The following is a 14,113-nucleotide window of genomic DNA, read 5'->3' as shown; positions in this document are numbered from 1 at the left end:
CAGTATAACAACACAAACATAGTTTTTGTACTTAGTAAATAAAAGCACCCAGGTAATGAGATAAGCAAACAAGCACAGTTTCAGGAAGTACAAAAACTGAAAAATAACTGAGAATTGGTAACAAAGTATAATTACATATCCTAAGTCAACCAATTTGTATTTTGAAAATTGAGCACCATTTCCAAATTTCACTATCAGTGGGCATCCCTCACTGAGTCATCCATTACATTTGTCACAATTCAAATAACCTTCAATTTAAGCACTGCCACTATGACTCTTTGTATTGTGTGTGTGTTTGTGTGTGTGTGTAAAGCCAGTAAACACAATCAAGGACATTTGTATAATTATAATAAACATGAAAGTCAATAATTGAAATGACCACCTTCAGTCTTTAAAAGATCCTAAACTCACTTATACAAGTTTTCTAATAAATTCTTTAAGGAAAAACTCTCCAGGCTTCCTGAAAGACGTTCAAAGTTCTTCTTTGGATGCTGGCTGCCTTTTATTCTGTTCTGTTGTAACGATCATCCCAGCCTGCTTCAATAATGTTGAGGTTTATGCTCAGGGTAGGCCAATCCATGACATTGTGTGTTTTTTGTTATTCACTGGGAGCCAAACTGTACTATCTTATATAGCATCTTACACCTCACAATGTTGTGATTGCATTCTTCTCTTCAACGCTCAGCAAATATTACTCATGAAGAATGATTAGTGGTTACTGTGGTTCGAATTTTAATGATCATGAGTCATTGTCAGGCTAATGGCTCATTAGGCTATGATACCAGTTTTGGTCATTTTGCAACTGTGCTGTTTATAAGGGGAACCTGCAGTCTTAAAATGGGATATCTTCTTAGTTCGCATTTGGTTTGTTTTCTATGTTCTATTCTGAAAAACATATGGGTTTACGAGACTTGAAAATCATTTCATTGTTTTTTCTTTTGGGTTTGTTTTTACAATTTACACAGTGTCCCAGATTATAGTTGGAAAAAACATGTTATCCAGAGATATTTGCAGAAATAAAGCCTGTTTAAAATGCTGTTATTGTCATGATTCTTTTGAATCATGACAATAACAGCATTATAATGTTTTGAACATTCATTTAATTTATCTGATTTAATGTTACTGTTTGATACAAAGAAATTCTCTTTATTCTGCATTGTGCTGAAAATAAAGGATGACATCTTGTGTTTTGGTGCTTTTATTATCTGGTTGACAACAGAATATATACTGGTCAGGCAGATCAGCTCATTACAGGCAGCTTATACACAATATACTACAAAAGAACAGCCATATATAAAATAGAATTGCTAAAAAGTACTCTGACATGTGTTTCTTGAACTTTTAAAACAGACAGGGGCATTCATGTACTGTAAATGTTTGTCTGAACATAAAACTCATTTATAAATAAATGGATGTTGTTGTACATGTTTTTATTACAGCTGTGGTTGTTTCTGAGCCTCTTAAAAGCAATATATTTGTAGATACTAAAAAGTAAGTCTGTTCCCCTGGAAGGTCATTCTGCTTGTGAATGCCTAAATATGACGTTAATCATCCTCATTCAGTGGTCTTTTTGCAAAAGGTTAGTATCCCTGCTCTGTGTAGAAACAGTAGTGGTAATACCAGACTGCAGGGCACAGTAAGCCAGACTGCAGACACAACCACAGCACATGCAGTGAGGTTCTGGACTGATTCATTAAGTGGGCTACTGACCAGGATTCCCACAAATCTCAACCACAGCGCTCCCATTATGGCAGTGATTGTGTGGAAAGCCCTCTTCTTTGTTTGGTCCATGCGCTCTCTCTCCTGATCCCCTTTCCCTGGGCCTGGACGAATTAAAATGCAGAGAACCGAGAGACTGCAATAAGTGGCAACACATACGTAGAAAACCAAGAGGCAGCAATGTGTCGTGAAAGCCAGAAATTTGTTGAACAATTTACTAAAACTGAGTGATACAAAACAAAACAGCCAGACACACCCAGTGCTGATATTTCTGACCCTCACCCCACCCTCCTGTCTCAGACCCAAGTAAGTAATGGGGTGAACAACAGCCAGGTAGCGCTCTATGCAGGTGAGGACGTGAAATAGATTCTGCCCAGGTGAAGAGAAAGCAAATATGTCCTGTCCTACCTGTTTTATCTGTGAATCATTTATCAAAGCACCAAAACAATAAAAGAAAGTCCCCAGAATAGCTATCAGCTCTAGTGCAATCACATTATAGGTGAAGACATCAGAGTGGCTCATCATCACTGCTGTGGAACCAGAAAGTTGTTTTCTCCATCGCTGGTAGCCCACGTAGAGAACAAAGATGAAGAGAGGGAGAAGTGAGATGTTGGACACAGAGAAAGCTGTGAAGATCAGATGACTAGTTCTGGATTCTGAGCAGTAAGTCAGTAAATCAGCAAATAAATTGGAGATGTTGAAGGAGGTGTTGGTGGACATACTGCCTGAAAGTAAAAAAAAAACAAACAAGACAGGATAAATGGAGGGGCTGAGCTCAAGAACATCAAACAATGGAAATAAGTCAGTTTAAGTTACAGAAGTATGTATGTCTATATGTGACCAAAGGGCAAGACCAATACTTCTTCATCCCCAAATCTTTAAGGAAGTCAATTAATTGAGGGTTTCTTATCATCACTCTGGAATGATGATAAGAAAAAAATTGTTGAATTGTTTCAAGTAATTCACAAAGTCTAAAGCAGCTGATTTTGTTTGTTTTTAAACCCAATTCTAAATATAATCAGCAACTGCTGGAAATACCAAAGTCTAACAAGGTCTAACATATACATGTACCACAGAAGTCATTAAACAGCACTCACCATACAAATAGTCTTCAGTGAATGTTTGTTTGATTCTTCAACCTAACTAGCTGCTGTTTGTAGACATTTGGGCAATACTTTAATGGTTGCGTGCTGAGGCTGAAGGCATTTTTTAACATGTTCAAGTGACAGATGGCAGAAATGAAAGGCTTTTGCATATTGCACTTGTCCTGATTTTGTATGTTGTATTCAGTAGGCAAATTTTCTTTTTGCACCTTTCAGTTTAACATGGGGCCTGGCATAGGTAATTAAAGCATCAATGAAGTTAAAATGTGTTTCTAGATAAGAATCATGACACTTACAGCGAAAATGTGGACAAGTCATAAAACCTTTTTATTTTAATACATTTGAATGTTGATTACATGGATGCTATTTCAATGCCCAATTGAACACTGGGATTAAAATAAATTTAGATCAATCTTCCAATAACCTTTGCTACATAGCTACAGTATTTATCCTGCATTTTAAAAGATGTTTGCATTCACAAAGCAACGAGAAACACCAAAGGGATGTGTGAACATGACGATGAGCTTTTCTGATCAGTGAGAAAAAAAAACATGTTTTAAATGAAAAATCTTGGTGCCACACAAAGGGGAGTTGTCCGAGATTTTTAGTAGCATGTGAACTTTGAAAACATTGCAGCATATTTGTTTAATAACATGAAAGAGAATGAAAAATTTGTATCCACAGGAAGCTTCTTGAAAGCAAGAAATACAACATTTGTGAAGTTGTACGATGGGATTTTCATATTGCTTTGTATGTGTGAGTGGAAAAAGTTACTCACAAAGATCTTTGTGCACATATAGTAAATCACACGATTTACTATACATAGTAAAACTTAATCTAGGTTTATCATATCAGTGACATTTGTAGATTTTTTTAGATTAATTTCAGTCCATGGCTCAGATTTTCTGTCTTGTTGCAGGTAGTAATGCAGGTTATTTTGCAATGGCTGCAGAGAAAAAGCAATATGAAGGTAAACTTTGACAACAATACAATACATGCTTTAACTCCATACCTTTATGACAAGATGAATGTTTTACACAATAAATAAACTTAGAGTAAATGTAACTATTTTTCAGTGGAAACTTATTGGTACTGATTGTGGTGAAGAAAAGTAAGAAATCAAATGCTTCTGTAAATTCAAATAGCATAAGAGACCTACATGCAGATCTGCATCTACAAACCAGTTGCTACTATTTATAAGCAGACATCCGATATTGGTGATGACATGACACAGCTGCTCACATCAAGCAGAATGTGATTCCAAAGCTAAGTTCATCAAATGCTTACTCAAAGATCCTTTTTTGAAGATTTTATTTGATCAGTGATTCTAAGCCTTCTAAATGACCTCATTCACCTATACACAGTCTGACTGAGGACACACACAGGTGTTCGGATTTGAATAAGCAGCAGGTTTAGTTTGTTGAATTTGAATCCTGTCAGATAATGACACAAAACATAAAGAGATTTTTATCAGATCTGTTTATAAAAATATCTTCTTTAAGAATTTAGACTGTCTATAAATCTGTAGAAATAAGCCACGTCAGTTTATGTCAGTATCATTAAGTCTGGAATGGTGCCTGGTGCATTAGTTTAATATTTAATATAATGTCACACCAATAGGGGAAAATGCCATGTGTGAAATTTATAGTTAGGTCTAAATATTTCTAAACACTGACATAATTTCCCACAGCTCAGAAACAAGCATTTCACTACATGTTGTGCTCTGTATAATTGTGTATGTGACAAGTAAAGGTTGTTTGTTTCTTTGTTGTTTGTTTGCTTGTAATTCTTGCTTTACTACTTATAGTTGTACTTCAAGTATTTAAACACACATACAGGTGGATTGCTTGCATTGCTTCGCCATTAACAAGAAATTTAATGGTATTTTGAAGTTCTGGCCTGTGCCAATAAATTAAGATCAGCATGTTCCACACAGATGATTAATCTTTACTAATGGATCTATAACTCTGTAGTTGATTTTTCCCACCTGGAGAAACACTTATGTGCCCAATAGTACATTACATATACAAACACTGGGTGCATTGCATATGTACAATCACATGCAGATGCAATATTTGGACTACATGCCCACCCAACTCATTGACTTTAAAGGCACAGAAGAGGACATATCAAGAAGCAACATTTCATTAGTTTATCATTGCTAAAATGTACATGTTCGTGTGGAAGACAGCTAAATTTACAATCCTAACTGGACTATGTGCACAAGATGAAATATATGATGTGAATGTCAATACCATCGTTCCCTCGAAGCTGGACAGGAAACTGCAGGGTCTACTGTAGGATTGAGCAGCTCTCTCTGCAGCTGGATCCTTAACTTCCTGTCTGACAAACACCAAGTGGTCAGACTGGGCAGCATCACCTCATCCGCCGTCATAATGAACACTGGTGCTCCACAGGGGTGTGTACTGAGCACTCTCCTGTACTCACGCTACATCTACGACTGCACGGCCACTAGCAACTCCAACATCGTTGTGAAGTATGCGGACGACACTACAGTGGTGGGTCTTATCACCAATGGTGATGAGACGGCCTACAGGGAGGAGGTCAGCACCCTGACCCACTGGTGCCGAGACAACCAACCTACCCTCAACGTCGCAAAGACAAAGGAGTTGATAGTAGACTTCCGGAGGTGCAGAGAAGTACACACCCCCATCACCATCGACGGAGCTGCTGTGGAGAGAGTGAGCAGCTTCCGGTTCCTTGGTGTACATCTGTCGGAGGATCTTACATGGCCAGGACACATAAACAAAACAGTGAAGAAGGCGCAGCAGCGCCTCTTCTTGCTCAGGAGACTGATAAGATTTGGCATGAGCCCCCGCATCCTCAGGACCTTCTATCACTGTGTCATTGAGAGCATCCTCACTGGATGCATCACCACCTGGTATGGCAACAGCACCGCCTACAACTGCAAAGCTCTCCAGAGAGTGGTGAGGTGAGCTTCCCTCCCTCCAAGACATCTACAGGAAGCGGTGCCTGAGGAAAGCGGGAAGGATCATCAAGGACTCCAGTCACCCCAGCCATAAACTGTTCAAACTACTTCCATCAGGAAGGAGGTTCTGCAGCATCCGGTCCTGTACCAGCAGACTGAGAGACAGCTTTTTCCATCAGGCCATCAGACTGTTGAACACTACATAGACCCATGTGATGTGACAATAAAAGTGATTTGATTTTGATCAGTGGCCATCACACTTATATCTGGAGCCTGAAAAATGTACATTCATACATGGCATGACATATTGCATTTCATGGAAGTGACAAATTTTGTTTATAAGTTGCCTTTTTAATGTGTGTTTTTATAGATTTTAATTTTTTAAAGATGTTTCTGTGATGTACTAAATGTATTTATTTGTTTGGCATTGTGCTGCAATGAAAAACTTACAATAATTCAATAATATAGATTAACTTGGACAATGTCGATGAAACATTTTGCACCCAAAAGGCAGAGGATGATGCTTATCATCGCACAAAAAGTTGGACTTCTGGACATGCTACAGGGAGGTAGAAGTTACCGTATTTTCCAGATTATAGGGCGCACTAAGCGAAACAAAACAGTCAGATGAGTCGAACTTTACTCAGCTCATTCTTCTTGCTTCCTCTACTTCCATTGATTCATTAATGTTGAATTGTCTGGCAGCTGCTCTATTCCCATGTTCTTTATGTCTGTCTCCACGTCGGTTGAGTGTGAAGTGCATATGAGAGCATGAGGGTGGGAATGGATGTTTGTGTCTGTGTGTGCCTGTATGTCTGTGTCTATATGTCAGGTTGGGTATCAGTCGCCACCTCTCTGGGGACATCTCGGGCCCTCCAAGGTTTGGAGGCCTATCTCCCCCACCCACCATCACTACCCCTGCCGGTGGCGGACTCCCTCAGGTGTCGGTGCATTGGTGGTTCTTTGTATCTGGGGGTGGGCGTCCAGGTACACACCGGCTCACTCCTTGGCAGCCGCTTATTTGGGGCTCGCTCGGGCCACTTCGGAGGTGGGGTGCCCCCGGCCTCTCGGCCTGGGGCTCGGTCACTCAGGCACAGCTGGCTGCCGGCGGAGCTCACGGGCGCGTCACTGCAACTCCCCCTGGCTTCTGCTCCGCGGCTGCTGAGTGAGCCCTCATCTGGGATTCTCCTTAGCTCTTACTGGGACAGTGGCGCGGCTGCCCCTCTGTTGGTCTTCCTTGGTCTCTTGTGTTCTGGGGGCCTCTGGATGTCTGGAGTTTTGATCTCCTCCATACCTGCTTCATGCCCTGGAGGACGGGGCTGTGGCTCCCCACACTCCCTAGCAGATCGTTACATGGAGAAACCTTTGGAATGCAAGCATGCTGATCCACACAGGTGTGCACAGAGGTGTACACACGGGTATTCACAGACGCGGACTACAGCTTTCTTGGCTGCTGCCTCAAAGCACATTGTGCGCTGTCTATCTTGCGTGCTGCACAATATTGTTTATTATTTAGTAACTATTGATATCTACTGCTAGCTAGTTTATTGTGATGGTGCTTTTTTTTTCTCTTATTATGTTGCTCTTTGTTGTTTGCTTTCTCCTCTGTTTTTTTTTTTCTCCATACAGGTGACCCAGGAGTTTTTTTTTTTTGTTTGTTTGTTTTTTTCTCTCTTCCCCCCCTTCTCACTGTCTCTTCTCCCCTTTGGTTTTCTTTTTCTCTCTCCCTCTCTTTCTTTCATTCTTTCCCCCTGTCCTATCCCACAGTCATATCTGTCCCGTTTGTAGCAACTGAAAATAAAATAAATTCATAATTATAATAAAGGTCAATATGCCAAGGCCATGATGATCCACTTGGTAAAATAAATCCGCTTGGCATCTTTCTTGGCCTCAAGACAACAATTCTGATGGCTAAAGATCCAAACGGGACAAAAAAAAAAAAAAAAAAATGAATACCACCTTTTTAAACGGTAACTGTAACGGAATACAGTTACTCATATTTTGTATTTTAAATACGTAACGGCGGTACATGTATTCCGTTACTCCCCAACACTGCTCCTACTGCACAGCTCACCACTGTCACTGCCATTTTCATATGTCCAGCCCCAGGCTCAGCTGGTTCCCTTTCATGCCTGCTTTGCTCATGCAATAACAGAGTTCTTGTCTTGGGACACTATCATATGATTTCTTTAGACACACAAAGATTGCAACACCTTCTGACCTTCTCTATACTTCTCCATCAACACTCTCAAGGAAAACATTGTATTGATAATGTTTTTCTTAGCATGGAGAGATGGTGATTGTCACCTCTGTTCTCAACCTCTTAACGTAGTATTTAGATTATGATGATTGTAGATTTGTCAGATTACAACCATATTGAAATCAAATAGTGACTGATATTGAAGAATGTGGATTTTCATGTGAGAATGACCTGATGAGAAATCTAATTCAAGTGAAGGTACACTCTCAGAAATAGAGGTACGAGAGAATAACATTTTTGTACCTATAGGTACATTTTTTTAAAATGTTCCCTTAAAAGTACAATACTGGTCTTTAAAAGTCCAGAAATGCCCCTTTAAAGGTTCAATTTGAAATAAAGTACAAATCTGTACCATTTTGACCTGTACTGCAGTGGCAGAATGTGGTAATGGGTCAGCATGGGAAAATCTGGATGGGCCTGGTTAATTGTAAAATTCATATGAGATGTGAGTGTGCTCATAAAAGCTACATGTTATAATCAAATCTGTTGGTCCTCTCCTCTGTACGTAAATTATCCTATGATGCAAAGAATATCTGTAACCTACCTTTGTGTAAGTTATGTTAAATTATATTTAAAAAAAAACACACACACAATGACATGCAGGCACAACCAAATGATGTTAAAAAAAAACTGGTCCATTTCCATTTTATTAAGTTCCAGTTATAATTTTTTAATGTTTTAAATCTTTCAAAAATGTGAAATCATTTTACTGTTATGTTTGGACTTTACTTTTTTGCTTTAACTACATCCTAGAATTGTTCATTAATTGTGAGGTTTTTATGGAATTTGCAACATCAAGTTAAACCGAGGTTCTTTGGAAGTTAAAATGTCAAGCAGATTTTTATGTTACGGTGACTACATTTTGTAAGTTACAAATATAGTTCGCCAAGACAGCATAACGTTTCTAAACAACTGCGCATTAATACCACAATGTTGTATTTTCATGTGTCAAGTTCGCAACGCGCATTAATCCCAAAGGCCGAAAAGGCAGCAGTGATGAGTGCTCCGCCTCCGCGCTGACTAGCGTTGACACAGAAAATGACTCTCAGGGGGTTATCGACACGGAGGAGCTCCTTAAAAGGTTGATGGAAGAAGGCATTGATATGTCAGACGATGAGGCGCAAAGATTTAGAGGTAAGTCGGGTGTGATTTTGTGTTTTTATAAAAATTACAACGTGTAATTTTACAGTAGAGTTAGCAAAAGTCCGAAGAGCTAGATTTAACATGGGCGAAAGCTAGCAGTTAGCTAAGTTTTAAACAAAGAAAGGTACAAATGTGGACTATTTAGACTGTTGGTGGAATGTTCAACGTCTGTCTGCCCGCCGTATTCGAGTGTTTTATCAATAAATAGTGTCGAACCGTGTACAAAAATGTAAAAAAAAATCAATAATTTCTCAAAACATGCTAGTATGTAAATATAGCTATTAACAAAATCGTTTTCTAAGCAAAATTTATCCCATCTAACTTGTTTCCCGCTCAAAGGGATTTTAAACAATGGAAGGTACACATTTGTACCATTCCACCTACTTAGTGGGATTTTCGAATATGAGAGCTGTAAGCTCTGTGCAGGGACACGTACACTTACTTACATTTTTATATTAGCAGTTAATTTATATTAACAATTAATCAAGAGAATTAATTGTAACTTCCTTTTGGGGAATATAGACAGATTCACAATGATAGCTTATTGTTATTATTATGTTATTAAGTTTGGGAGAGATGTGGCTGTTTGTCCACGCCCATTTTTAAAAAATTAAAATCAACTTTAGCTACATTGATTTGACATTGGTCTACAACATACTATTTACGGTAATAACAATATGATTAGAAGAATTGAAGAACAGAAAAGCCCCCAGGAAAGGATAAGAGTAATCAGTGCACTGTGGGTTGTCTTTCTTATGTTTGAAACAGGTACCCAACCCACTCAGACTACATCCAGGTCATCAAAGCCCTGATTGTGAAGTATTCTTTAAGAGATGTACACGGAAATGGTTATGTGAGTACCTCTCCTTTTTTGTTTCTTTTATAGATTATATTAATATAAAGTAAGCATAATTAACTACTTATATACATTTGAAACAACTAGGACACCTGGCACAGCCAACTCAAGAGAAAGTTCAAAGCAGAACGGGCTCCCCTAATCAGCAACGAAGAAGTGAACCGGGTTAAAGAAAAGTTTGGACGCACGCAGAAACATCGGACCACAGAGGAATCCAGCAGCTCCTGTCTGAAGAGACTGAAGCCCTCTCTCGTAAGTCCTCACACCCTCAGCCTTTAAGAGCTAAGGTAACATATGTAGTCTTATTATGTTCACTGTAAAGCTAAAAGTAAACATTAATTGAAAGAAACATGTTAACAGATAACATTAACATAGAAAAAGGAACTTCACAGTTGATTTAACAAAAGTCAGCTCAACTTGCAATTCCTATTCAACATTTTTGCATTTTTTTCAAAGCATTTGGTGTACAAATTACCGCATTTCGAGTAACATTAACTTATCAGATTTTACTTATGATAATACTGATATCTGTTTTGACAAAGGATTCGTGCTTTGTGGGGGAAGATGCAGCCTCCGTTGATGCTCATATCAAGGTGCTAAATGATCAGCACAAGAAGCTACATCCTGACACAGCACTGGTGAAAGACCGCATGACAAAAACCTTTGCATGGAGACGTCGAGAGGTAGCTGAAGGAATGTGTACTGTGGACCTATTAAAGAGATATCCATTCCTGGGGACATCTGCAGGGGTAAGAATTGTTAAGATGATTGGGGAAACAGCTAATGATTTTTTGTCTCTAAATCTGATTATTATTTTCTGTACTAACTGATTAATCAATCTGTTCATTATCTTTAGAATTTTTGTTCACGGGTTAAAGCACTTTACATTTATCTCCAGTCTGTGTCTTTAAACATGTCAAAAATTTAAATCCTCAATGTAAAATGTCATTCTTTTGTCTATTCTGCTCTTTTCATTTCCAGTTGTGTTATGAGGTTGATTTAATGCATCCCTGCCAAGACAACATCTGTCGCTGCTTTAGCGAAAACTTCACTGCTGTTCTTCAAATGACCAAGGATTTGCCACTGAAGAAGGTCTCGCTGGATGAGGCCTACATCTCAGCATTCTCCACCTTCTTCATGTTCAACATGCATACTTCAAGAAAACACTTGTCTTTCTTCAGAACTGCATTGTCAACATAGGAGACCAGGGAGACAAACCCCTGCCAGTAAGTGTCACCAGGGTACTTAACCAACTCTATTAAATATGCCCCCACTCCACAAATGTTCAAAATGTTCAAAAAGGGCATTTACTCTGAGGAAGTTGATTATACATGTTGGGTTAGTACACGCACATGAGCCTCATTTCAGCATCACTTGTGGAATAAATGACTGCCAGGCAGCTTTTTCCAAGTATCACTCTTTTCGACGCCATGTGTATCGCAAACACAAACCCTCTGTTTTGAATAGCCTTGAGGTAGTTGAAGATGGATTTGAAAACCATGCACACAAAGAGGTTGAAGACCCACACACACACACAGTTCAGACAAGACGCACACAGTTCAGCAGCCCACACCACCTTTATGGACAGTTTGCTTGATAATTTAGGAGATCATTTATTTAGCTTTATTCTCAAATGTACTGAAAAAAATAACCTTCCACACTCTGTTCAGCAAGACATCGTTGATGATCTTAGTTTTCTTTTGTGTTTTTTTAAAGAAAACTACGACTTGTTTATTCGTTATCATTTGGATAAACATGGTTTCCGCCTCAGTGATTGTCCAGAACTTGAGCAGGTTTTGTCTACTTCAGATTTTTTCCAGAAAGCATGTGATTCAATTCGTTCACCATTTATGATAAAAGAACACTGCAAATCAGTTACACAGTAAGAGACCATTCTGGTGTGAAAATTGGTAGTTATTCGTATGTTCCAATCCTACAGGTATTAAACAAATACTGTCAGGTGGAGGATGTGTGGGAACAAATTGTTCTGGATAACCACAGAAATCAAGATGATGATGTTTTGACTGATTACAAAGATGGCATGTATTTTAAAGACCACTCATTTTTCAAAGACCATCCTCAAGCTCTAAGACTTCATTTTTATGAAGATGAATTTGAAATTGTGAACTCCCTTGGTGCAAAACGAATTAAATACAAAATCTGTGCATTTTATTATACTATAGGAAACATAAGTGGAAAACATCGCTCAAAGTTGAGTCACATTCATTTAGCCTTACTGGTTCGCCATTCACATTTAAAAGAGTGTGGGCTTGAAACTATACTTCAGCCCTTGATAACTGACTTGAAGATGCTGTCCACAGAGGGTTTCACTATCTGTGTCGATGAAGTAGAGCACACAGTTCATGCTGCTCTTGCTACCATTTCATGCGACAACCTTTCTGCTCATATGATTGGGCGTTTCTCAATGTCTTTCAATACAGGCAGAATATGCCGATTTTGTATGGCATCGCACTCGGAGATACAACAGCACTTTTGTGAGGACCATTTTGTTATTAGAACAACCAAAGTACATGAGTACCACATAAACTGTGTGGAAAACAACCCAGAGAGTGCTGCTTTGTACGGTGTGTATGGTAACTGTACATTTGATGCACTGCCTTATTTTGATGTGACCCAGTCTCTTCCCCCAGATGTAATGCACGACTTGCTGGAGGGGGTTATTCCTTTGGTAATGAACTTGGTTATTTGTAAAGCTCACAGGGAAAAGCACATCACCATATATGAAATCAATGATGAGCTGAAAAATGTGAAGTTTGGGAGGAATGACAAGCCGAACAGACCAGTGCCACTGACGGAAAAGATGCTTCGAAATTCTAACATAGTTGGATCAGCCAGTCAAAAATGGTGCCTTTTCAGGCTCTTGCCTTTTTTAATGGCTCCCCATGTTCCACCTGGCACTCCATATTGGCATGTGTTCTTATTATGTTCAGAAATCGTAGATCGTGTAATGGCTACAAATGTGAGAAAAGATGAGCTTGCTCATTTAAACCTGCTTATTCAAGAATTTCTTGAAATGACTACAAAAGTCTTTGGAAATGTTTTAACACCCAAGTGTCACTACCTTATTCACTACCCAAGGCTGATTTTGATGTATGGTCCTCTTCGCCCTTTATGGTGTATGAGATATGAAAGCAAGCATCAATATTTCAAAAATATAGCGAGTAAATGCAAAAACTTTGTAAACATCACTGCAACTCTTAGCAATTGTCATCAAATGAAACAGTGCTGGGAGTTTTCTTCAGGTAGGTTGCTTGTTGACTTTGAACATTCACTCAGCACAAGTGTCAGTGTGCCATTTTCATCTCTGCCAGGTGACTTACAGAATGCTCTGGAAATGAACAAAAGTTTTACAGATGTGCATTTTCAGGATAAAGTGCTTCAGCGTGTGTCTGCTATATCTGTCAGCAGTGTCAAATATGAACTTGAGGATGTTTTTGTAGTTGGCCATGTACACACTGAAGCCATACCTATATTCTTTAAAATCAAGTATATTTTGAATGTTGATACTTGTTGGGTATTGTGTGGGAAAATGTTACTTCCTCGCACTTATGAATGTCATTTCCATGCTTACCAAGTGGCAGTTGACAATGACTGGATCCTGTTCAATCCAGGAAATGAATTAGATTTTCAAGCTCTAGACACCTATTTAGTTGATGATAGACTGTTTGTGTCCTTGAGGTATTCTGTGTGACGTGATTGCAAGAACATTTTCCACTTTGTCTATATATATGACATATATATATTCTGGCTTGATGAAGTAGAGCAAAACATTTGTGTGGACAGTTTTTTAAATACATGACATCTCTGTGATCCGTCAAAACATTGTGTTCAGGTGTTTAATGTCTTTATGTGATTGTTTACTTTTTTTAAATGAATGTATTTTTCTTAACATGTCCTATGGCAATGTATGAATGTAATCAAGGATGTATTCCTGTGGTTGTTTAAATGCTTTGATGTGATTCTATTATCGAAAATAAATGGTTAAATAACCAAATATTTTGGACTATTGGGGGTACATTTTTGTCTCTTTAGGTACGAAATAGGTTGTCGCTGGGGGGGTA

At 38.7% G+C, this 14,113-nt stretch overlaps 1 protein-coding gene across 1 annotated transcript; it reads left to right on the top strand.

Annotated features, from left to right (window-relative positions):
• The first annotated feature begins 5,218 nt into the window (after window positions 1-5,218).
• LOC113015528 (uncharacterized) lies at window positions 5,219-12,450 on the top strand. Its single transcript, XM_026157528.2, has 7 exons — window positions 5,219-5,341; window positions 8,986-9,166; window positions 9,515-9,533; window positions 9,944-10,028; window positions 10,119-10,283; window positions 10,574-10,780; window positions 11,013-12,450. Exons 1-7 carry the CDS (start codon window positions 5,219-5,221, stop codon window positions 11,229-11,231), a joined length of 999 nt encoding a protein of 332 aa, XP_026013313.1. The 3' UTR covers window positions 11,232-12,450.
• Window positions 12,451-14,113: the final 1,663 nt, after the last annotated feature.

Source organism: Astatotilapia calliptera, chromosome 3, assembly GCF_964374335.1.
Source record: "Astatotilapia calliptera chromosome 3, fAstCal68.1, whole genome shotgun sequence".
Classification (NCBI taxonomy): Eukaryota; Metazoa; Chordata; class Actinopteri; order Cichliformes; family Cichlidae; genus Astatotilapia; species Astatotilapia calliptera.
This window is presented reverse-complemented; position numbering and strand designations above follow the sequence as displayed.

Excerpts from the sequence above, each read along its gene's own strand:
- LOC113015528 (XM_026157528.2), top strand. The coding sequence starts at position 5,219 with ATGAACACTGGTGCTCCACAGGGGTGTGTACTGAGCACTCTCCTGTAC. Across the intron at positions 10,029-10,118 it reads ATGTACACGGAAATGGTTAT|GACACCTGGCACAGCCAACT; the intron begins GTGAGTACCTCT and ends TGAAACAACTAG. Across the intron at positions 10,781-11,012 it reads TCCTGGGGACATCTGCAGGG|TTGTGTTATGAGGTTGATTT; the intron begins GTAAGAATTGTT and ends TTTCATTTCCAG.